This window comes from Gigantopelta aegis, chromosome 1 (genome assembly GCF_016097555.1).
Source record: "Gigantopelta aegis isolate Gae_Host chromosome 1, Gae_host_genome, whole genome shotgun sequence".
Taxonomy (NCBI): Eukaryota; Metazoa; Mollusca; class Gastropoda; order Neomphalida; family Peltospiridae; genus Gigantopelta; species Gigantopelta aegis.
Window position 1 is genome coordinate 17,438,054 of NC_054699.1, and position 26,824 is coordinate 17,464,877.

Sequence of the window (26,824 nt, forward strand, 5' to 3'; positions counted from 1 at the left end):
TGGCACACACAAAGTATATATACAAAAATATAAGTATATATATAATATATTAAAAAAACCCACCCCAATATATTCAAATGAAAAATTTATAAATATATAAAGTTAATTTTAAAACAAATTATGGAATGATACTTTGGGAACCTTTAAGCTTATAGATTAAGAACAGAGTTAATAAATCTTTTTTTTTTTTTTAAAAAGGCACCATTGTAGAGAATATTCATGAATGTCTGTTGAGATACCATTTCTCTCACTTGTTGTTTCAAAGCATTTTTCCATTCCAATATTTACATGCTCCTATGCCACTAGAGTTTCAAGCATGTCTGTCCCGGGCCTGATCTCTGGATAGCCAGTAGTCTGACCCGGGACAGCATATCTAATGTGCAAAAAACATTTTTAAACCAGTTGTAAAATAATTGGTATCTATCTATTTTATTTTTGTTATCTTAAAAAACCCTGGTTTAAACAAAATATAAATGTCTTTTCTAATTAAAGTGCATATGCATATACTATACTTGCACTTGCAATTATCATGTGAATTATAGAGCAATAAATTACAAGTTTATGTCAAAGGGGAAATCAATTTTGGTAATGCTTATTTCATTGGATGGTATGGCTTTGGTATCCATGTCATCTATGTGGAATAGCCAATGAGATATCTTTAAATTGATATCCCATTAGTGGGAGAATGTCGTGTGACATAAACAATCTCACACAGTGGGGTTTTTTAACAGGTGTGTAAGAAATTAATTTAATCAGTACTTTATATCTCTACAAAACTACATAATACATGTATGAAATTACATAAGACAAAAATAAATGAATTGTTCTGAAAGATTAAAAAAAATAATAACACACACACACACAAAAAGGGTAATTTTAAAATAACAATGTCCGATTCCACGAATGTTTGTTCAGTCAACATTGCACCATTCCATAAATTTACCTTTTCATCAAAATTGAGAACAGTTAATTCTGGCATGAACCACAATATTAATAAAAAGCATTTTTTATAGAAAAGAAAGTAAAAGAAAAAAACCCCATGAATTTAAAAAGAACAAAAGCCCATGAAAATGAAATATATTGTAATGCAATGACAATGACATTAAAAAGTAAATAGCTTTCGTTTTGGGATTCTTTGTTCTTTCTTGTGGGGAGGGTGTATTAATCACACTTGTTGGAATAAAAATCTTTAATTGATATTATTTTAAAAAATGTAACAAGTTATTTATTTGAATAAAATCCTGACAAAATTACATAACGGAACAACTTGTAAATGCAAAACCTATCTTACAAGTAGGTACCGGTACTATAAGTAAAACAAATTCAGTTTGCATCCAAAAACATCACTAAGCTCTACTTGTATTGTAATATATACTTGTGCAGAGGCAGATCTAGGGGGGGGTCCCTTAAGTTTTGCGACAGATATAATTTTATTATATATTAATTTTAATTTTTTTTACGATGCCCCTCCAAACCTCCCCCAAGGTTCCCTTGGCCTTCCTCCCAAATGGATTTTCTGGATCCGCCACTATTGTGTACCTTTACTGAAAGAAGTCTTATAGTTGTTGCAACATGTAATGTATATACAGGTCTGCTAGGGCCTGGGAAGGGAGGTGGGTGGGTCTCATTTCCACCACTTCTGCACCCTTTATTTAAAATGATAGCAAAGCAAACTTGGAAGTTGCCCATAGTGCATCTAATGGCATATACAATTTAAAAATATTCTGTTATATTCCACACCCCATGCTAATACTGATTTCAGAATTCAGCAGATCACATTGTGTTCCATCTTATGTAAAGTTTGTTTTGTTTAACAACACCATCTGAGCACATGGATTTAGTGATCATCGGCTATTGAAAATCAAATATTTGGTAATTAAAACAAAAATTCCATTAGTAGCAAGGGATCTCTCACAGACAGGATAGCACATACAATCGCCGTTGATATACCAGTCATGGTTCACTGGCTGGAACGAGAAATAGCCCAATGGACCCACCAGCGTGAATTGATTCTAGATCGAGTGAATACTTTACCACTGGGCTATGTCCTGCCCCTCTACAAACTGTAAACAGCCCATCACCTTTGTCTTTAGACTTAGTACACACCTCAACAATTCAATAAAATGCACCTCTAAATATTACAATTCCGATAAAGCTATATTATTGCTTTAGTTAACTACCAAGGTTGTATATTATACCGTACAAGTATGTAGAACATAAAAAAAGATTACACGACACTGCGTAAGCCCTGTATAAGTCACCAATAATATTTTCAAACACTCTCACACAAACGGACATTAATAAATAAATAACACACTGTAACATATAAAACAGCCAAACAGCCATTTGCAAGATCTCCATACACTGTAGCTATGATGTTTGGCTGTAGCACCAAATAGTCCGTTCAATTATTTATTGTGACAACTGGTTTTAGTTCAGTCATGGACATCAAACATATGGTACCGTACCATTCCAATCGACAGTTGCGTCATACCATCTGAAAAAAAAGCAATCTCAATTAACCAATTTAAAATATTCTGAAACCCAAAAGAAAAAACATACCCTCTCATATATTAGATAAAAAATGTCATTAAAAAAATAGAAAGGCAGGTGGACAGATATGTTATGTTGTGCATAAATACATAATTACCACATACTATACTGTTCTGGTGGTTTTATTTCGTCATTACATCATATATGCATATTAGGTAAAAATGTTATAAAAAGTAGATTAAAAAACCATAGAAAGGCAGGCAGATAGGTTATTTTCTGCATGTGTACATAAATAGCACTAATTTAAAAGTTAAAACTTGATTTGTTTATAGACACCACTAGAGCACACTGATATATTAATCATTGGTTATTGGATGTCAAACCCGGGACATTTTTCCATTAATAGCAAAGGATCATTTATATGCACCATCCCACAGACAGAATAGCACATACTATGGCCTTTGATATACCAATCGTGGTGCACTGGCTGGACCGAGTCCACTAGTACAAGGCATGTTTTATATGCACCACTCCACAGACAGGATAGCACATACCACGGCCTTTGATATACCAATCGTGAAATGAGCCCACCAACAGGCATTGCACCTACACTGATCACGCATCAGGAGAGCAATTTACCACTGAGCTATGTCCCACTGTCTTTCTGGCCGAAATCTTGATATACCAGTTGTGGGGCACTGATTTTGGACAGGGAAAAACCCAAGAGAATGGGTTCAATGAAGGGTGTATACTACAAAATCAAATCCCATAGACGACAATAGTAACATATGTGGCTAAAACATCTACCTGCAGTGTATCAATTGACATAAACACAACCCCTCACCCTTAAAGTGAATCAGAAAAAATTGGGGGTCAAGCTGCTCATTTCAGAGTTCCGCACAAAATTTGAGTACTTTTTGTACAGGTACCCCAAACACATTTCAAGCACATGACTACTTGACAAAAGTGGTACTAGATGAAATAAAATTGCATACATTTTTTTCACAGATGAAACTTTTTTTTTAACAGCCAACACACTCATATTTATCACCAATCACAGGACTTGTGGTGTTCACTTCTCTATCAAAAGTTGGGTGCACCTCGAACTTTGACCCAACCAGAAGTTATTTGGTTTAGTGCTACCTGAAGGGGTTCAAAACTATAACTAAAGCTCCACAGGCTAGCACATGCCACAGTTGTAGAGAGGACTGGTATGTCGAGCTGGACAGCTGGCTTAAAGCAGGTTATAATGATCAAGGAATGTGTGATGCTGTACAGCAGTCACATCAATGATTCAGCCACCAAATCCCCGATCGAGGTTTCGGCAACAGACAGTCTTTGAAGTCAGAAAATCCTTTGAATTATCGTTGGTTTTTACCATTTAGCATTCAGAGCTAATGATTTGTCTGACCTACTCCGGCCACGAGGAATAAGGCTTTTGTTACACTGGCCACTCTATATATAACATAAACAAACGATTCTTGGCTACTAAAACAAGTTATAACATGTTTTTGTTGTTGTTGTTGTGGGTTTTTTTTGTGTGTGTAAAGTCTACGCGTCATGGGTAAGCAAAGAACAGTCCACTGTATTTGCATCCCTCCCTCCCGCCCACACCACCTACTTGGTCATGATGCAATGTTCCAGTGGTGGTATTTTGTCGCTTTCACGTCGATGCAACAAACTCGTCTTCGGTCTGGAACGTGGATATCGAGTGTCTGAAAGAGAAACATTTTAAACAATTACACAAAAAAACCCACATTATTGCATTTATAAAAGTTTATGGATTTCACTTGAACTGAAATCCTTTCCACCTCATTTTATTTCCTCTATACGAAATTAGCATATATATTTCTCAGCAGTATTTCTGCTAGAAAGAATTTTTGGGTATAGCACTATGGAATTAAATGCTCCCCCAGAAAGAAAATGGGTTAAGTTTAGGGTTGGGTTTTAGAAAATCATACAGTAATGATAAGAGTAATTAATTTTGTCAAAAGGTTAACTTAAAAAACCAAAATCACTTAAATTTTGGGGGGTATGGCGCCATACCTATTTTACCCTCTGGCAGAAACCATGCTCAATGGTTTTTATGTATAATTAAAAATATGAATGAATACATAAACACACTTGCATTAAAGTGTTAAAAGCTAACATGGAATTAGTTTGTTATTAAATTATAAATGAATAATAAATAGGATTCATATGTTATAAAATTGAGCAATAAGTAAAACTTATTTCTCTCAAAAATAATAAATAATACCTCCCCCCTCCATTGTTTTGAAATAAATTCTGAATAAAAAAATGTTTGTTTTGTTTGATGACATTAGTAGACCACACTGATTTATTAATCATTGACTATTGGTTGTTAAACATTTGATAAGTCTGACAAAGAGTCTCAGAGAAAATCCACTACATTTTACCCTTTAAAACAAGGGCTCTTTTACATGTACTTTCCCACAGACAGGACAGCATACACCACAACCATTGATATATCAATAATGGGGCACCGATTGGGACAGGGGTGGGTGGGGTGAGACTCAATGGGAAATAAGGAAACTGCGCAACTGACTGAGCTAAAACTTTCACCCCGGAATGAAACATAATTACAGAATATTAAATGAGCGTCCGTTTCATATCATGTTTATGTCTTGAGTGAAATAATTTTCAAATGTCATGAGCTTTAGCGAGTGACAATGAAAATTATTTATCGAGGGATATAAACATGATACGAAATGGTAGCAAGTTTAATATCCTATTTACATGAGACTCAACTCGTTTAGCTGACGTTTCTGTAAAATTGTAGTGCTTTAAGTGATCACGTCGAAGTGTTACGTCCCTCTTGGCATTCTAGTGGGACGTATCACTTTGATATGTACCAAGATATTTTTAACCATAGGGGTAATAACATACAGTATTGGTGCCTCACCTACTGTAAGCTGTGTTGGTTTAGTGGTACTCGGTAGTCCGGTATAGTAGTGAAGAAGAAATCGATGTTCCACTCGCCAGTCACTAACAAGGTCAAGGTTGTTACTGAACAGCAATCCAAACTGGTTGTTAACTTTTATCAGCCATATTGGATATTTAGGAGTTTTCAGCATGCTACCTATCTGAAATGAATAACCATTTTTTTTATCACCACAACTGGACTCCAAATCTAAAGCATGATCAACTATAGCTTGAACGCAGAGGAAGAAGAAATGAATAACCATGATTGTAAACTGATGGTGAGTATGTTGTTCTGTAATGTGACTGGTCAATTACATTGTTTTCTGGGCATCAAATAGAGATTAGTGAAATTATTAAAAAGTGCAACTGGCTAAGTTAACTCTTTAATGGTGGGTCTTTAATTAGATTGTAGCCAGGTATTTCTTTCAAAAAAAGTACAAGTCATTCAGATGGTTTCATGGAAAAACATATCAGTTTACAATGGAGATAACCATATACACATGTATGGATTTGTTTAGATTTGCGGGCGTTATTGTCTATTTATGCTGTTCAATGCATTATGGACCATTTTAAATTAACATTTTAAACACTGGGGTATTCCTGAAAGATTAGATTGTTGTAACGGTTCTGAAACTTCATGGGATTGTACTATACTGATGGCAAGACATAAGGGAACACATCATATTGTAGACCAAATTTAATTCACTACTAGCGTAATAATCTCTGTATTTCATACCAAGTTGTAATGTGGGATTGAATGTCTGTAGTGTTGACTGTGCTGCCTACATGTTCCCAGTCAACTTCTGACAATATGAATTGATTTTTGATGCAGTCATTATCTCTTGTTGCTATCTGTGTGATCCTTTATTTCTTTCCATCAGTATAGTAATCCTACCTCTGTCCTTTTGTCCTCTGTCTCAGACCTGTCCCAGAAAAGATAGCCGATACTGCTTCGGTTTGCAATTCCCTTGATCGGTTTTGACTGCAGTGGATGAAAAATAAAATATTCTCAATTACAATGTGTGAATCCTGAAATACAACACATTAGTTACGACACAAAGACACATCCCACACCCATACCCTATCTCTTAAAAAAAACCTCCTAAAAGAAGAAATAACTGAAGTCTGTAACCTTAACCAGTATCAGGGGTGGATGCAGAATCTACAAAATTCTATTAGCCAAATACTGAAAGTCGTAGCCACTTTGAATAAACAATTTAACAGTTGGCGATGGCAGAGTGAGCCCCGGTTATGGTGAGCTTTACACAAAACAACAAGGAGAAGAACATGATACTGGGCCAGAATTTTGAAGTTTTCTCTGCACTACGATATCATAAAACTGTCGTAGACTATGGCGTCACTATGACATGTGTTGCTGTTATACAGATGTCATAGCTTATGACAGTTTTATGATATCGTAGCGCTATGATAGCTTTGAAAATCTGTAGCCAGGATACCGGCCACGGTGGCGTCGTGGCAGGCCATCGGTCTACAGGCTGGTAGGTACTGGGTTCGGATCCCAGTCGAGGCATGGGATTTTTAATCGAGATACCGACTCCAAACCCTGAGTGAGTGCTCCGCAAGGCTCAATGGGTAGGTGTAAACCACTTGCACCGACCAGTGATCCATAACTGGTTCAACAAAGGCCATGGTTTGTGCTATCCTGCCTGTGGGAAGCGCAAATAAAAGATCCCTTGCTGCCTGTCGTAAAAAGAGTAGCCTATGTGGCGACAGCGGGTTTCCTCTAAAAAACAGTGTCAGAATGACCATATGTTTGACGTCCAATAGCCGATGATAAGATAAAAAATCAATGTGCTCTAGCGGCGTCGTTAAATAAAACAAACTTTACTTTACTGTAGCCAGGATGGGCAATTGCAGGGGTTGTGTCCCATACTTCACCATTACCAGAATCACTGAAAAACAGTTTCCCATGTGTTCCAATGATCACAAGGCATGGAACCAAAAAGGTGTTTTTTTCATAAAATTTGAAATTCTGTGGGCATCACTAAAAAATCTGGAATTCCAGAAACAATCCAAAAGTTATTAATCTCTGATTGATCAATTTTTACCAGTAGGTTTCCGTCATTGTCGTAGACCAAGTCTCCATTGTGTAGATGTTGTATGGCCTGGCCAGTGAGAAGTAGATTGATCAACTCTGGAGAACATTCGTCCATGTCTGTGAGGAGCTTGGAAGATCCACCATCTCGTGTGTCCATGTCAACATACAATCTGCGAAAAGTAGAGAGGAATTTCATAAAACGCATACTAATTTGCATAAGCATACGAGACAGGGGGGCAGGGGGGCAACTACCCTCCTAATGCTGGAGCAAAATCTTTAATTGGGGCAAAAATTATACAAATATTCAGGCAAACTGTGCTAACTTGAGACAATTTTACCATGTATTTCCATCATTCTACTCTCACAATTAGTTGTAACCCGTTTAAAAATGCATAGTGATTCGTTCACAACCCTGTATAACTGTTTGGTAAAAATGCGAATATGAATAACTGTTGTTATCCAGATAATGAATAAATGTTGTTATCCAGGCATTATCATTTATTTCGGGCAAAAGCCAGCCTGCCCACCTACAAAAATGGAACCCCATATACCTATGCTTATTCGGTTATACCCGTATATGAATTGTTTAAAAATATGTTGTGAATTGATCGATGTACAACAGTTTATTTATCATAAACGAAGTCTGTTTCTTGTGAATGAAATATTAGAACTTCAAACTATATTAGTGGTCCTATTAGTAGTAACAAGAGTTGTGATTTAGTCGTAGAGTTACATTTATGATGTTTTGTGAAATTGGCCCCTTATCCAGTCTTCGTCATGAGTAAACTCAATGCGAGCTGAACATCACTCTCCTGAAGTGGTGTTTGATGAGCAGTCATTAAGTTTCAAACAACATTCATTGACATTCTTGTTACAAGGCAAGCAACTTCCTGCTCCTCTAAATCTTTCCGGACAAGTGTGGAATGGATGGAAATGTTTTATTTAACGATGCACTCAACACATTTTATTTAAGGTTAAATGACGTCAGACATATGGTTAAGGACCACACAGATATTGAGAGAGAAAACCCGCTGTTGCCACTTCATGGGCTACTCTTTTCGATTAGCAGCAAGGGATCTTTTATATGCAATATCCCACAGACAGGATAGTATATACCACAGCCTTTGTTAAACCAGTTGTGGAGTACTGGCTGGAACGAGAAATAACCCAATGGATCTATCGAAGGGGATCAATCCTAGACTGACCGCGCATCAAGCGAACGCTTTATCACTGGACTACGTCCCGCCCAGTGTGGAATGGAGTACGAGTCATCCATCACCTTTCCTAATGAAGAATGGGTTCTGGTAAACATATACAGTGAAACTCCTCTAAACCAGACACCCTAGTGATCAAGTAAAAAGTCTGTTTTAAGAGGTATCCGGTTTAGAGGGGTTTTCTTCTGCACAGATATTTAAAAAGGGACCATGAAAAATGTCCGGTTTTGAGGAAATTCCGGTTAACAGAGGGTCCAGTTTTGAGAGGTTTCATGGTATATTCCATACAAGGTTCAAAATTAAAGCTAAAATTATATTTTGTTTAATGACATCACCCCAAGAAAGAAAGAAAGAAATGTTTTATTTAACGACACACTCAACACATTTTATTTAAGATTATATGGCATCAGACATATGATTAAGGACCACACAGGTATTGAGAGAGGAAACCCGCTGTCGCCGCTTCATGGTCTACTCTTTTCGATTAGCAGCAAGGGATCTATTATATGCACCATCCCACAGACAGGGCAGTACATACCACGGCCTTTGATATACAAGTCGTGGTGCACAGGTTGGAACGAGAAATAGCCCAATGGGCCCACCGATGGAAATGGATCCGACACCGATCACGCATCAAGTGAGCACTGTACCACTGGGCTACGTCCTGCCCCGGGACATCACCCCAAAGCACATTGATTGATCACTGGCTATTGGGCGTCAAACATTTGGTAACTCTGACATGTAGTAGAAATCTTTATTACATACCTGTTCAATCTTACTATACTAATACAAACATCAAATCAGTGCAATACAATAATCTGTATTAGCACATGTGCAATCCGGACCTGAACTTTTATACGGGGAATCCCCTTTTTGTTTTTACTGCAGTTAGCGCCTGACGTCATATATGATTTACAAATGACATCACATCGTATTTGAAACATTACACAAAGCTGCCCCAGTGTATGATTCTTAACGTTAAGTACATCCATGAAAGGAGTTTTGATGATAGATTTAACAAAGTGTTGTTATGCGTTAAATTAAAAAACGTTTTTGTAAAACATAAAAGAAGGTATGTAATAAATACAGAACTTCACATACGCGGTCTCGTGGTATATATTCTTGCGCAAAATAAACTTGTGCAATAAATAGGAAGTGAAAACAACGTATGTGAAGTTCTGTATATGTATGTACTTTCCCACAGGACTGCACATGCTATAGCCTTTGATATGCCAGTCATGGGACACTGGCTGGGATAAGAAAAATGCCCGATGGAGGTTTGATTCTACAACCCAAACACCTCAGCAAGCACTCTACCAACTAAACTAAATCCTGCCCTAGATTCAAAGTTGTTTCAATTTTAAAATTCTGTCCTGGGTCAAGACCCTGGCTATCCAGAGACAGGATCCGGGATGGACATGCCTGAAACCTCAGTGGTATATAGGCATGTTAAAAAAGTTCAAGCTCAAGCTCAAGTTCAATTTTAATAGTATACAGGTGGTACTAAGCCAAATAACTTCCAGCTGGGTCAAAGTTCGAGGTGTACCCAACTTTTGATAGTAGATATATAAGTCCTGTGATTGTTGATAAATGTGAGTGTGTTGGTTGTGAAAAAAAATAGTTTCATCTGGGCAAAAAATGTATGCAATTTTATTTCATCTAGCACCATTGTGTCAAGTAGCATTGTGCTTGAAACACGTAAGGCATGTAATTGATACACTGCAGGTAGGAGTTTTATCCACATATGTTACTATTGTCTATGGGATTTTCTTTGGTAGTATACACCCTACAAACTGCATGTTATTGTAGTAAGGATCCAGACTCAAGTGTGAGGACACAGCAAAAGGATTTAAAATGCAAGGAACATTTTCTTCAGTATTGTGTCACGATTTGTTATGCATGCGTCAAAGACTGCTAAAAAAAATAATTTCTAAACTGCCAAATAGTAGATGCTAATCAATACTCAAATGATTAATAACTGTCAAACATCAAAATCTTGAATACCAAATGTTCCCTGAAATTCACTGAATTTATAGAATAATGATCAAAGCGAACACACAAAAAGCAGGGCATGACAGTAATACTTACTTGGGAATTGTGCGAGACAAAACAATACTGTAGAGAAACAAAATACACCCACATCCACTTTCTGCTTGAAACTGTAAAACATGCAAGTTTCTACATGTCAGCTGCATGCATACACTATTATAGGTACACATAATAAAAACTAACTAACCAACAAAGGTACATTGTAACTAACTAACTAACTAACTAACTCACTAACTAAATAATGAAACAAAAATATATGGCATAAAACTATGCAATACATAGAGGATAATAAACTAGTTACCAGTTATTATCAAATGTATGTCCCGAGTGAAATAATTTTCCCTTGTCACAAGCTTTACCATTTTATTACAAGTTTAACACTGAAAACAGAAAGACGTAAACGCAAACGCTTTAAATTAAGTGACATCATTGTGTGTGCTTTGCCAAATTGTGATGACTCATATTTAGTCCGACTAGGTGATTGGTTTGTTGGCGTCAAATCGTCCAATAGTAGTGCACGTTAAACCTATGCATGATAATTTCTCAGTGAGAAATTACGATTTTTATTTTCCCCATTATGAGTGCCTGCTGGCGTAATAAAGCTAAATATATTTTATGTCGAAAAGCACCTAATACAAAAATTAACAAAATACAGTCATTTTCTGCTTGATACTATTACACGTAACAAGTAACATAATAAAAACTAGCTAACTAAATAACTAAATAATAAAACTGAAAATATCCAGGTGAAATAAAACCATGCAATATACAGCTGAATATATAAACAAACAAATAAATAAATAAATAAATAAATAAATAATTAAACTAAAAACATCCAGATGAAATAAAACCATGCAATACAGCATGTGCTACAAAAATTAATGTTATATTAAATTCAAATTGAAATATATGTTACAAAAACATTATACCTGTATATCACGGTCTCCTGCAAATAAAGATCATGTTCTTGTAGGTTTCTTAGGTAGTCTTTGTACAAACATGATATTTTGGGCTGAATCTGGTCATTAATTTTCATAAACAAAAGTTGCTGACAATATTTTTCTGATGAATACATACCTCCACTATGTGACATACTAGTATGTGCTTGCAGAAAGTATTTATATTTTATAAACAACTGATACCAGAATGAAATATACAATGTATTGTACATGTAACATCACATACCGAATCGAGGTTGCGTCTGATAAATGTCTGTAAATCTTCTAGGTTGCTGAAGTCAAATATATAGAGCTGAAATAAAATGAAAGAGCTCACAGATAAAGATAATAATATATAAAACCACAATATTGTTTTATATGTCTCTTATTTTTTTTATTGCAACACATTAACTGTCGCGATATATTCAGATGTTGATCATTCAACAAGTTACTTATTCACTGCCTAATCTACCGTACTTTCTTTGAAGATATCAGATTCAAATCCTTAAGTCAGTCTGTCAATTCTTTATTCAAGATTAAGCTGGAGAAATCTCTCATTCCATGAAATTATTGGGAGGTAACATCATGTTTGGGTTACTACCAACATTAGAATGACCAGCAACATAGTATATAAAGACATAGATATTCTAAACAAGAAAATGTATTTTGTGGGACATTTTAGTAGTTAAAATGGCTCCATTAGTAGAAAACATGCTACAATGGCAGCTAACTCAGAGGAAGGAAGGAAATGTTTTATTTAACGACGCACTCAACACATTTTATTTACGGTTATATGGCGTCGGACATTTGGGTAAGGACCACACAGATATTGAGAGAGGAAACCTGCTGTCAGCACCTCATGGGCTACTCTTTTCGATTAGCAGCAAGGGATCTTTTATATGCACTATCCCATAGACAGGACAGCACATACAATGGCTGGTATGCGAGAAATAGCCCATTGAAGGGGATCAATCTCAAACCGACCACGCATCAACTGAGCACTTTACCATTCAGCTACGTCCCGCACCCCAACTCAGAGGAGTCTCTTTTATCAATTTTACTTCAGTTCTGCAGAATGCTGACAAGAACTACAAGGTCCGGGTACAGAATGTAAAAGTGGGGCGGGATGTAGCCCAGTGGTAAATCCTTGCCTGATGCACAGTTGGTCTAAGATCGATCCCTGTCAATGGGCCCATCGAGCTTTCTTGTTCCAGCCAAACTGGTATATCAAAGGACATGGTATGTGCTATCATGTCTGAGATGGTGCATATAAAAGATCCCTTGCTACTAATTGAGAAATGTAGTGGGTTTTCTAGCTTAGACTATATGTCAAAATTACCAAATGTTTCACGTCCAATGGCCGATGATTAATAAATCAATGTGCTCTGTAGTCTTTCCTTCTGGTAAATAAATTCACTTTGGTTTGACACAAGAAGAAAATTATTTTTAAAATTGCACAAGAAAATGGTAGATTTTTTGTTGGTTTCAAAACACTTTTAATTTTCTTCACGAAACTGAAATTATTTACAAAAAAACATTGTTATAGGAGAATAAGACGGACCATAAAGGGGTTATTAAACAAAACAAACCTTAACTTTTTTTAACAAAATGTAAAGAAAGATATGAAAACACTGTGTGGCGTCATGGTTAGATCATCAGTCTACAGGCTGGTAGGTACTGGGTTAGGATCCCAGTCGAGGCATGGGATTTTTAATCCAGATACCGACTCCAAATCCTGAGTGAGTACTCCACAAGGCTCAATGGGTAGGTGTAAACCACTTGCACCGACCAGTGATCCATAACTGGTTCAACAAAGGATATGGTTTGTGCTATCCTGCCTGTGGGAAGCGGGTTTCCAATGACCATATCTTTGACGTCCAATAGCCGATGATAAGATAAAAAATCAATGTGCTCTAGTGGTGTCGTTAAATAAAACAAACTTTACTTTACCTTCTCAGTGATGCGATCCGCCCTGTATCTGTAATCTGGGCCGAAGCAGCTCTCTTCCTGCATCAAGCACACAGAACATCTCTGTCTGTCCCCGGCCTGCCACAGCATCTCCGACACGGCACTGACAAATGCACGGCGACGCTCGTAAGAATTAGGCTGCAGTGCACTGTAATAAAAATGTTAACAAGAGTACCGGTGAGGTACATGATACACCCATCAGGAGTTAAGAATTAGGCTGCAGTGCACTGCAATAAAAAATTTAACAAGAGTACCGGTGAGGTACATGATACGCCCATCAGGAGTTAAGAACTAGGCTGCAGTGCATTGTAATAAAAAATTTAACAAGAGTACCGGTGAGGTACATGATACGCCAATCAGGAGTTTGATGGAACACCATATCTATATTAATGAATATGTTATGGGTATGATTAAAGTCTAATTATGTGAACTTTTTGCAATGGGATGGATAAACAGTTTGTTTTGGACCAACCACCATCCCAAATTGTTCCTACATGTGGTTTGATGGTCCTGTATGCATCTGTATGCAAGGATTGATCTGGACAAGGGTTTACTGTTTATATGCAGTACATCGTGAAAAGTAACTCAAAGTGACCTAGTAATAGTACGTAACACACCACCATCCCAAGTTGTTCCTACATGTGAGGTTTGATGGTCCTGTATGCATCTATATGCAAGATATGGTCCGGACAAGAAAAAGTTAACAGACGGACAGACGGACATACGGACGGATGTACGGATTAACGGGCAGACAACGCTATACCATAATACAACCCATCTTAAATGGGTGTATAAGAAGATGAAAGGAAAGTTTGTTTAATGACATCTCAGAACATTTTAAACTATGTCTATTTGGAAAACATATCATTATTTCGACACCTCGTCGACAGAAAGATAGAGGAAACATGATATACATACTGACAAAGCAGCAGTATTTCCACGTTCCAAAAGACAGGAGAGTACACAGCACAGGCTTTGATGTGCCAGCCATGGTGCACTGGTGGTGTATAACAGACAAACACAACAAGCATTCTGAGAGTACTGCTAAAGCAATACATGTCCACTTACCAGGCCTGGTGCTTTTAAAAGTTTTCGTGTCAAGACTCGAGACTCAAGACTCTAATAAGAGTCTGAGACACCAATGTCATGACAACACCATACAAATTGTATGTGTGTGACATCATTAGATATCGAGACTGGACTCAAAAAGTTTTATAAGCATGAGCCCTGGTCCCATTAAAGTCTATCTTGATCCGTAACTCTGTATAAAGCTATGCACAAACTTTCAGTTCAATATCTTGAGGAATTGCTAAAAAAAACAATGCTCGGAAAACTAAATTTGGGACAGACAGACATGAATGGAGAGACTGAGACAAAACCTAAAGTCTCCTCTGGTCGTCATGGTAGGGAACTAGTAATCCAGTGGTTACAGAATATTTTGACTTAAAGGGACATTCCTGAGTTTGCTGCAATTTTAAAGATGTTATTGACTAAAAGATACTTTTTAACAACTGTAATTACTTATCAAATATATTTTTCTGCATAAAATATTCGTGGCTGTATATTAAACTTGTTTCTGATTGTTGTAATATTTGTACTAGGTTAAATTTCATTTTATTTCTTAAAAGTTTGGGTTTTTTGTACGTACAAAATTATCCGAAGACAAAATCCAGTTTGGGCTTCTTACAAATATTAAGACCAGAAACACATTGAATATACAAACACTGATATTCTAAATAAGAAAATATGTTTAATATGTAAGTTTATTCGCAGAAATATTTTATTAGTTGGAAACATCTTACAATGCAGCAAACTCATGAATGAATGTCCCTTTAATACAAAAGGCTAGTACCATCATTTAAAAGGATGTTTTCGACTCCATGGCCACTGTAATATATTTCCAGCTCAAAGACTTATTAAATGATTAAAAGTACATGTTAATTATATTTTCTTACTCAGAACATCAACGTATTTCATCATGTAATGTGTTTCTGTTAACATTATTTTCAAAATACACTCTGCGCAACATACAAAAAAACAGAAGCTATCTATGCACTTACTTAAGAGCAAATAAACTTGACTTGTATTCACGATCAAAGATGAGATGTTTCAGCAAGAAGGCTTGAACACACAGAGCTAAGCCTCTAGATCCACACTGAAAACACAACATGAGAATAAATGAACAAATGAATGAATGAATGGATGAATGAATGAATGAATGAGGAAATACTTTGTTCAGTATCGTGTCACAATTGACTACGCAAGTTTCAGAGATCGCTACACAATGTTAAAACATTAAACAGTAGTTGAAATAATCAATTTTCAATTGAATAGAAATATCGCTAATCAAGATTTTGAAAACAAAATGTTTTCTGTGAATGAGTGAATGAATGAATGAATGAAAGAATGAACAAACAAATACACAAACAATTAAAAGAAGGAAGAAAGAAATCAAAGAATGACCGTCTTCTGTCAAGCAGATGTGGAAGTGCAACAGAATATTCAAATACAATATGACAGCTTTGACCTGCTCTCTTCTCTTATAATGGTAAGTTCGTTTTGTTTAACAACACATTCGGTAATTCTGACATGTAGTTATCAGAGGAAAACTGCTACATTTTTCCATCAGCAGCAAAAGATCTTTTATATGCACTTTCCAACAGACTGAAAAGCACATACCACAGCCTCTGACCAGTTGTGGTGTAATGGTTGGAATGAGAAAACACCCAATCACTTGAATGGATCCACTGAGGTGGTTCGATCCTGTAACACAAGCATCTCAGGCGAGCACTCAACCGTGCCTTCTGATAATGGATGATAATGGAGACAATTTGTTAGATGAAACATCTATTGTCCGAACCAAATTGTTAACTACAAAAAATTACTCTCCTACCTTTAATTGCCGTTAGATTTCCTCCAAAGTTTGTCCAGACACAAATCGCAAAAAAACCACTACAAATATACAGATTCCCCACACGAGACTGCAACGATGTCGCCGATATCGTCTTTGCTGAGATTGCATAGGGAAAAATACATGCAGTTTTCTGCCGTCTGCTCTTCAAGAGGGGTGAAAGCCTCCAAAGTATGTGACACAATTAATATGAAATCAATGATCTCTAGTCATTAAAAAAATATATATATAATAATAATAATAATAATAATAATATGACGTCATCACGTTTGCTTTTATATCATAAAATGTTATGACTTTGTTAGATTAAGTCCTATCCTTTCACCTCTCGAAGAATATTCCATAAAAAGTCAAAATGGCAGCTGGCACAAAATTACATGCTTTTTGCCCTATGCGCTCTCAGCGAAGTCGATATAGGTGACATAGTTATCATCTGGTATGTGGAATCTGGGTCATTGTAATGGTTTTTTCCAAGATTTCTGTCTGGACAGACTTTGGAGGAAATCTAACGGCAATTAAAGGTAGGAGAGTAATTTTTCGTAGTTGTTAACAATTTGGTTCGGACAATAGAACTGACATATTAACATACCAGGAAAACCCTGTAATCATCAACACGATCATTCATTTCTATTTTAAATAAAACATGTCCTGTTCAATCACCAGCCACTTGAGTATAAAGCAAACGTAAATGTGGCAATTATTGTTGAAGGAATAAACTCTTTTAAAATTAATAGTAAAAAAAAATAGAATGAAGAAAGATTTCATTCCTGCAGTATTATTCTTGCACTTTTTAGTATAAAAATATATTTAAAAGGAAAAAAGAAAAAAAGATGGAAATAGGAAGAAACCACATGGGTCAGGGTGATTGATCAAATGACCCATTACATGTGAAAGGAAAGGAAATGTTTTATTTAATGACGCACTCAACACATTTTATATACGGTTATATGGCGTCACACATATGGTTAAGGACCACACATATATTGAGAGAGGAAACCCGCTGTCACCACTTCATGGGATACTCTTTTCAATTAGCAGCAAGAGATCTTTTATATGCACCATCCCAAAGACAGGATAACACATACCACGGCCTTTGATATACCAGTCATGGTGCACTGGCTGGAGCGAGAAATAGCCCATTACATGTGAATGTTCTTGCAAAAAGATATATCCTACCAAGAAAACGTGGGGAGATGCAGAACATGCATACACCAGACAATTGTGAATGAAAAAGCCATACCCGGTGACCCAATATTCCATAAGGAAATTTGCCATCCAAATTTTGAAATGAAAGGCTCGATTTGCGCCATTCAGTACCGAATGAATGTTGACAAGACCCGTAAGTAATCTTGCGCAGTTCCTGAAATTTCACAAACAAATAATATCAGTCTCAATAACAAATCTGGTTGCAATGTTATTGCCAACATTTTACATCATATTATTAGGTGGTTGCAATGGAATCACAAGTTTTTGCCAACATTTTACGTCATATCATTAGGTGGTTGCAATGGAATCACAAGTTACAGCCAACATTTTACGTCATATTATTAGGTGGTTGTAATGGAATCACAAGTTGTCGCCAACATTTTACGTCATATTATTAGGTGGTTGCAATGGAATCACAAGTTATTGAATTTTTTTTACATCATATTATTAGGTTATTATAAAGCAAAATAAAAAGATACTTTGTTTGCTCTTAGTGGGACTATGGGGGTAGTAACCAAAACAAATTAAAAACTTAAGATGAACTATGGCTACAACTACCGCTTAAATTGTAAATATGTTTATCTGCTCAATACCTTTGGCACTCTGCTATAAATCTACATATGTGAGTGTTTATTCACTGAATCATCAAGGTCAACAGGTTACAAATTGAGTTTTCTTAATGACATCACTAGGGCAATTTATTATTCATCAGGATCTTTTATATGCATTTTCTCAACAGACGTGACAGCACATACCATAGCCTTTGATGTAGCAGTTATAGGGCACTGGTTGCAACAAGACCAATAGCAATATATAGGTGTGCAAAACAAACAGTAACAGGCATTAAAATGAGTCGAGAACGGTTGTTCAGGTTATCAGGAGGTTACCACGTGTCAAGAAATTCAAGAACCAAACACTATCACCTAAATTTTCAATCAATTTTGTGCTGTTTAAATATAAATTTCACAAACTAATACAAGTACAACAAGAATACTGAAATCAATGAATAACAAAGTAGCATGTTTATGAAAGAATGATGATGGGGATTGTAACCTTCCTAAATGTATTGTAATCTATGGCACTCACGATTTGTCATTGTAAAATGACAGTCGATATTTCACCAGTCTCAGTGAATCCTCCCATCGAGCTGCATCCTGGCCAGCTTTGCCACATTGTCAAAATTACGTGACTGTGGTTACTGTTACCCTGATTTATCGGGACAGCCCACCAACTCGCAAGAGGAACTGGAAACCATGGTTGAAGCGATCGATGGAGGAGAATAAGGGGAGTGACCAAAGCTGGCAGTTCAACCGCTGGGGGTGGCACCTTCTAACTCCACTCCTAACAAGACCAACACTTCAACTGCTCAAGAGAGGGGACCAAAGCCAGCAGCTCAACAGTCAGGGGCAGTCCCTTCTGTTCCAGCATCCCCAAAGAAGAGGACTTCAGCAGCCAAACCAAACCAGTAGCTCCACTGCTGGAAGTGGCTTCTTTGGTAGCACTACCTCCACCCCTGAGAGATCAGGAAAAAGAAATCATTGTCATGGTTGAAAACTCCAGTCCAGACCCTCCACTGCCGGTAGTTGTTGGGGACAATCAACACGACACCAAAAGATGAAAATCAGCATTCCAGAAGCAGCCCCACTGGAAAAGACTGATGACACCAACTGGACTATTGTGTGTCCCAAGTTGTCGCACTCTTGTAGGCACTACATTTGGGGTTGCCCTAAGGAGAAGTATCTGAACTACCTCAGTTTCTCATAAATCGTGGCACCTTCTACCATTTGGCCCGGATAAATACTGTTTCACCAACAGACCCGATGACAAGCAATACTACCGTACGCTCGGTAGGAATGGGCAGTACTGGCAGGCAATCCTTAATGTAGCGATGGATAACATTACCATCCACATGATTTTCAAGATCGTCCTACAGGAAGAGTACACAGCATTAACTAAGAACTTCTACCTGAACATTGCAGACTTCCTGCCAAAATATCATGTCAACCAGCCCATCGGCTCACTGTAGACACCAACCTTTCCATCAAACTTTGCCTCCAGGCTTGGGGCTTAGTCGGACTTTAAATGTTTGACTTGCGTTCAAAGTTCTTATGTTTATTTTTTTGTAAACAGTCCGATGAACTTTATTTTGGCAGCCCATCAAAATTTATCACATCACATGAAGACTTTTTGCCCGAGCAGTCAAAGTTTATATTCAGCTCTAACTTTTCCAGACATGAGTAGAATGCAGGTTCTATTTTGGTTTTAGGTTCCAGACCTAACTTCTAACTTGGTATTCCAAATTCCGTCCACCTCAAACTTCACCTCCACCCAACTCCTGTCCCGGACTTAGTCACTGGCAAAGTCAGAGAGGTTAAGCCCGACAGGCATACTTGAAACCTTTGTGATAATCTATGGGTTAAAAGGTCCGTAACGTATGGTAACCTATACATGCATTACCAGGCACCATGCTTACATTGATGCATGCAGTAAAAACAACCAAGAAACGTACTACACTGAATACAAATGAAATTGTTTCTGTAATTATACCATTGCTTGTTGTAAGGTTATAGGCTTCCCTCCCACAAAGCACCGAAAACGAGGTGTTGGTCCGTTCTGATAGTTAAGGAGTAAGCCGTCAGAGGCACTGCCTGCAAAATGAATAATACCTTTATTAAAGATATGCAAATAAATGGAAAGGAATATTGGTTTAATGACACCTTTTAAATGATATGGCTATCTGGCATCTAACATGTGGGTGGACGGGATCTAGCTCGCCTGAGTTGGGTACATCGCAAGATTGAAGCATGTCAGTGGATCCAATCTCTGACTGAGTTTTTTCCCCAACCAAACCAGTACCCCACAACTGGCCATGGTATGTGCTGTCCTGTCTGTGGGTAAGTGCACATAAAAGATTACTTTGCTGGTAATGAACAAAAATATGGCAGGTTTTCTTTCAAGACTACGAGTGAAAATTACCAAATGTTTGACATCAAATAGCCAATGACTGATAAATCAATGTGCTCTAGTGGTGTCATTGAACAAAACACACTTTAACTTTTAAATAAACACATGGTTATTTTAACTTGCTATAAAGTGAGAAGACACCTGCCACCACCGGTTATTCGTATGAAAAAGCAAAAATGGATCTTTTATGTGCATTTCCAATACATGTAGTTAAGTCAGTATATATCATGGCCAGAGCTGTACCAATCATGGGGCACTTGATGTGGAAAAAACAACACAAGAAAACAAGTCTACTAAGGTGAGTATTCTACAACTAAGCTACATTGCGTCTCGAAAAATAAGTCAGCCGCAAACAACAGAACCACCATCATATAGCATCAGAGGAATATATTTTTTACAACATTTATATAACATAACTAATACTAAGATGATAATTCGTGAAAGACAGTAATATATGAAAAGAGAATTTTGAAAGCACAATTTTTTTTAACAAAACTGGCCCCATGTCTGGAAATAAGCCCACCCCCAACAATGCTACAAATGAGTTGTCTTGGCCCCCTGGGTGTATTCCCGGTCAAATACGGTATGTTTATAACTGCATTAAATGTACCATCAAAACAACATGTGAAATAATGTATCATTAATCATATTATTATTACACTTAAAGTCTTACCTCTTTCATTCTTGTTTTGTGTCCACCTTTCGTTTAGAATTGTATTTTGTTTCTTGAACAGCTCGGTAGCCACTGGAGCTTTACATTCTGGCAATTTTGTCTGTCAAAGAGACAAGAAAGAAAAAGAAAGAAATGTTTTATTTAATGATGCACTCAACACATCTTATTTACAGTTATATGGCGTCAGATCTTTTATATGCACCATCCCACAGACAGGATGGTACATACCACGGCCTTTGATATACCAGTCGTTGTGCACTGGCTGGAATGAGAAATAGCCCAATGGGCCCACTGACAGGGATCAATCCCACACTGACCACGCATCGAGTGAGTGCTGTACCACTGGGCTACATCCCGCCCCGTCAAAGAGACAAATTTACCATAATATTAAGCTTAGAACAATATGGTTACTAAATCAAGTGGGAATAAAATAAAATACTACAGTGATTGATCAATTACTGCTCCCACCATCAATATGCAAAGGAATAAAGTTTGTTGTTTTGTTTAACGACACCACTAGAGCACATTGATTAATTAATCATCGGCTATTGGATGTCAAACATTTGGTAATTCTGACTCATAGTCATCAGAGGAAATCCACTACATTTTTCCTAATGCAGCAAGGGATCTTTTATATGTACTTTCCCACAGACAGGAAAGCACATACCACAGCCTTTGTTCAGTTGTGGTGCACTGGTTGGAACGAGAAAAACAAAATCAGCTGAATGGATCCACCAAGGTAGTTTGATCCTGCGACGCAAGCACCTCAAGTGAGCACTCAACCGACTAAGCTAAATCCCGCCCCTGCGAAGCAATAATGTCTGTGGCCCATATTTTAGAAGCTCACTGCTACAATATCGTAAAACAGTCGTATGCTAAGGTGAACGTTGTATTGACGTCATAGCCTAAAACAATTTTACGATATTGTAGCTTCGAAAATTTGTAACCTGGATCCTAACTCATTAAACTCACTACTTTGCATTCCTGCAGTGCAAAAGTTAAAATTTGTTTTGTGTAACGACACCACTAGAGCACACTGATTTATTAATCATCGGCTAATGGATGTCAAACATTTCGTAATTTTGATATATAGTCTTAGAGAGGAAACCTGCTACATTTTTCCATTAGTAGCAAGGGATCTTTTATATGTATCATCCCACAGACAGGATGACACAAACCATGGTCTTTGATATACCAGTAATGGTGCACTGGTGGGAATGAGAAATAGTCCAATGGGCCGACCAATGGAGATCGACCATAGACCATCTTGCAGTGCAGTGCAAAAAGACATGCAAAGACGATGTCATGTTGCTTTAAGATAGTTTTGTGAATTAGGCCAAACAGAATGTTTACTTACTTGGCCATCTGCAAACAGCCGACTGCTTTGTTCTAGGAACTGTAACAGCTTGTTTAGTTTCTGTGTTTCTGCTATGTCTGATGAACTGCCCATCATGTCAATCTTTGGCTTCTACATGTCATTACAACTGAAATAAATCACAAAAATAATTAAAACTGCTCTTAATTATATTTTAAATATTTTAGCATTTAAAATTGATCACTCTCTTTATGTTACTTCACTTTCCTTCCTCTTTTGTTTTTTTTGGACTGTATATCAGCCTCCAATCTATGCAACATGCAAATACATTATGAAAATATCAGAGTGGATGTTTATAAAGGACTGTTTAGTATAAACAAAAAAGTGACAATACTTGAATACCGGCCTCAGTGATGTAGTGGTTAAGGCTATTGGACTTAAGGCCGGTAGATAATGGGTTCCCATCCCGATACCAGCTCCCACCCAGAGTAAGTTTTAATGACTCATCTGTAGATAGTTGTAAGGCTACTACACTGACTTCTAACTAACCACTAACCCACTGCCCTGGACAGACAGCTCAGATAGCCGAGGTATGTGTGCCCATGACAATGTGCTTGAACCTTAATTGAATATAAGCACAAACATAGGTATAAATGAAATGAAGCAATATTCACGGAGAGCAAAAACACACAAGCATATTAAAAACAGTAATTTACAATGCTGGATCTGTGTATTGCATTAGTTAATGTGGTTATAGTACAAGGATGCAAGACTGCAGTTTTAAAACATGTGACTTACCTCTAAATGGTACTCTGCATCAATGATGTACATTTGTTCTCAAATTGTTATATGTGGGTCGTTAAGTAAGACTTGATACTTAAGTGGATAATAAAACAAACTTAGGCCACAGTATATAAATGTGTGACTTACCAGTCAAATATATAAAGACTTTTATGACCCAGTCATTAAGAAATCAGGTTTAATATTGATAAGTGTTCTTCATATTACTTAATGGTTTTGGGGTAATAATTTTTATTTATATATTGACAGACATAATATATCTTTTTACAATTATAACAATAAAGCTGGGTATTATATTTCTGACATTATATTTCTGTAATTTTTCCAACAATTGTTTATAAAAAAAAGAAAAATATATCAAGTATCTTGTCAGATAACTTGATAAGCAACAATTCAACCCAATATATTTATATACTTTTTATTTTATTTTATAAATTCTGCTCCTTAAAACACTAAATCAAAATGAAGTAGTCTAAAAATATATGTGCAAACATTATCTTTATGTGAATGTGTATCTATATGTATACTACTCGACTGTAGAGACAATAAATCAATGTACTGTGGTAGCAATAAAATAAGTGACATATTTATGCTCACTATAAAAACACTGATATATATAAGTACTAAGACCATGTCTTCTTTAAGTGTTATAGCAAGTACATGACAACTTTTTCAAAAGTGCACTTCAGCATGGTTTCATCGACCAGAATAAAATTACATCTAATTGAGTGGTATACATTGTATACATATTGATGTAATGTCCGGGACACATGCTTTTAAGGACAATATTAAATTATTTTTGGCTCATATGCAACACATACATGTAGAGAATGCAACAGAATTTAATGATTTTCATCCATGATCCGGCAGTTTGATCGTGTCAATAATAATATGGTTAAACTTAAGTCAGGTACATTTTCTTTTTAAATATTTAATAAAAGTAAAGTCTCTGTTTAAAATCTCAATGTTCCGTCAACTATTGTCCGAACCAAATTGTTAACAACTACGAAAAATTACTCTCCTACCTTTAATTGCCGTTAGATTTCCTCCAAAGTTTGTCCAGAAACAAATCTTGAAAAAACCATTACAATGACACAGATTCCACATACCAGATGCTAACCATGTCATCTATATCGACTTCGATGAGAGCGCATAGGGAAAAAAGCATGTAATTTTGTATCAGCTGCCATTTTGACTTTTTATGGAATATTCTTCAAGAGGGGTGAAAGGATAGGACTTAATCTAACAACGTCATAACATGTTATGATATAAAAGCAAACATGATGACGTCATATTATTATTATTTTTGTTATTATAATTAATATTATTTTAATGATACCACTAAAGATCATCGATTTCATATTAATTGTGTCACATACTTTGGAGGCTTTCACCCCTCTTGAAGAGTGTTCCATAAACAAACAACATGGCAGACACCAGAAAACTGCATGTATTTTTCCCTATGCAATCTCAGCAAAGACAATATCGGCGACATCAGTGCAGTCTCGTGTGTGGAATCTGTATATTTGTCCCCTGCGTGTGCTGTAACCTCACCGTGGTGCAGGGGTGTAACATTCTCTTTGAGAATGGCCAATACAGCACAAATGGAAGTTTAGAGTAAAATTCGGTGTCCGTAAAATTCTGTGATATTTGTATTTGTATTTTTGGCACAGTTCTTTACACTGTTTTTGTTTAAACATTGAATTTTTATATTGATGTTGATCATCACTTTATTTATTTGCATTATCATAGTTTGACACCCAATAGCCGATGTATTTTTCGTGCTGGGGTGTCGTTAAACATTCATTCATTCATTCATTCATTCTGTATATTTGTAGTGGGGTTTTTGCGATTTGTGTCTGGACAAACTTTGGAGGAAATCTAACGGCAATTAAAGGTAGGAGAGTAATTTTTTGTAGTTGTTAACAATTTGGTTCGGACAATAATTGTTGACATCATCAGGAGAAAATAGACTTGAAGTTGAACTTCCAAGTTGAAGAAGATCACAACAAAACACTGACTATGCCAGTGACGTATTTATTTTTATAATTTGTTCTCGCTCTCCAAGTCTCTCTCTCTCTCACTCGTTTTACATTATCAGATATCAATATACACGTACTTCGTTTTGGTGATATTGCCATGGTTTCACGTTGCCAACAAAAACGTTTTTTATGACCTCAAAACTGTTAACTTCCGGTTCAGAATTAGAAAGTCCACTTTAAAAATAATGGCCAAGTTCGAGTTTTATTAAATAGTTATTGTTTAATTAATTGCTCCATCAAAAAAATAACTCATAAAGAAATATAATGAACAGAAATGATAAAATGCAAACGTTCCAAAGCATATAAAAATCGACTTTCATTTGGGCAAAAGCTAACAAAATCTTTCTTTTCGTCTGCTACACTCCACTAACACTACCGGATGTATTTGTTGTTTGGTAACCCCCACCTTGCTCCGAGGTTCCTTGCAATTTAAATAGCCAATACATTCACAAGCGCAGTTCATCACTAAACCCACTCAGGAACTATACAGACAACACGCATAAAACGTTGCGCATTATATTTAATTTATCTGCAATAGAATATTAGAAGCCATTTTTTTTTTACATAAAATTGTAGTATATTTTTTCTTTTATTGTACCCCTTATAATGTGTTTGCTGTACATATTGCATTACATCACAAATGTATTCTGAATAAAGGTACATGTATATTAATTTATTGTTTTACAGTACAGTCTTATATAATGCATAAAGTGATACAGTAAAGTATTGTACATGCAAATTTGTGTACAAATGCAATATTTTATATATTTTAAATAACACTCTTAGTTGTGTGTGTAGGTGTGTGTATGTGTGTATGTGTATGTGTGTGTGTGTGTGTGTGTGTTTGTGTATGTGTGTGTGTGTGTGAGAGAGAGAGAGAGAGAGAGAGAGAGAGAGAGAGAGAGAGAGAGAGAGAGAGAGAGAGAGAGAGAGAGAGAGAGAGAGACAAATGGAGGGACGTGTCAGCCGTAATAGGTAACTATAATTCCCATACAAATTTAAGCAAATTAAGAGTTTAAGCCTAATTTTTGTCATATATATATATATATATATATATATATATATATATATATATATAGTGATTTCCCTAGAAATTTGACAAGGCATGGTAGACCAAACACTTTTGGGGCATTTTCACCATTTTCGGGGCACTTGTTTTTTATTAAAAATACACAAAACTTAACTGAAATAAACATTAAGGTAATTTATGTGCTTGCTTTAATAAATGAATGACAAAATATATAAAAG

General features: G+C 36.3%; 1 protein-coding gene across 3 annotated transcripts; it reads right to left on the reverse strand.

The window, feature by feature from the left end:
• On the reverse strand, window positions 1-25,935 carry LOC121371434 (inactive ubiquitin carboxyl-terminal hydrolase MINDY-4B-like). 3 transcript variants are annotated; one of them, XM_041497319.1, is made up of 14 exons: window positions 25,654-25,935; window positions 22,776-22,902; window positions 21,419-21,518; window positions 20,329-20,429; window positions 17,816-17,935; window positions 15,725-15,819; window positions 13,647-13,812; window positions 11,944-12,009; window positions 10,798-10,868; window positions 7,506-7,665; window positions 6,332-6,418; window positions 5,417-5,597; window positions 4,115-4,208; window positions 1-2,497 (listed from the first exon to the last, which is right to left on the reverse strand). In XM_041497319.1, exons 2-14 carry the CDS (start codon window positions 22,869-22,871, stop codon window positions 2,449-2,451), a joined length of 1,386 nt encoding a protein of 461 aa, XP_041353253.1. In that variant the 5' UTR covers window positions 22,872-22,902; window positions 25,654-25,935; the 3' UTR covers window positions 1-2,448. The 3 variants fall into 3 exon arrangements, with proteins under 3 accessions (XP_041353253.1, XP_041353271.1, XP_041353262.1); XM_041497337.1 differs by lacking the exon at window positions 10,798-10,868 and adding an exon at window positions 11,688-11,704; XM_041497328.1 differs by lacking the exon at window positions 25,654-25,935 and adding an exon at window positions 23,532-23,665.
• Window positions 25,936-26,824: the final 889 nt, after the last annotated feature.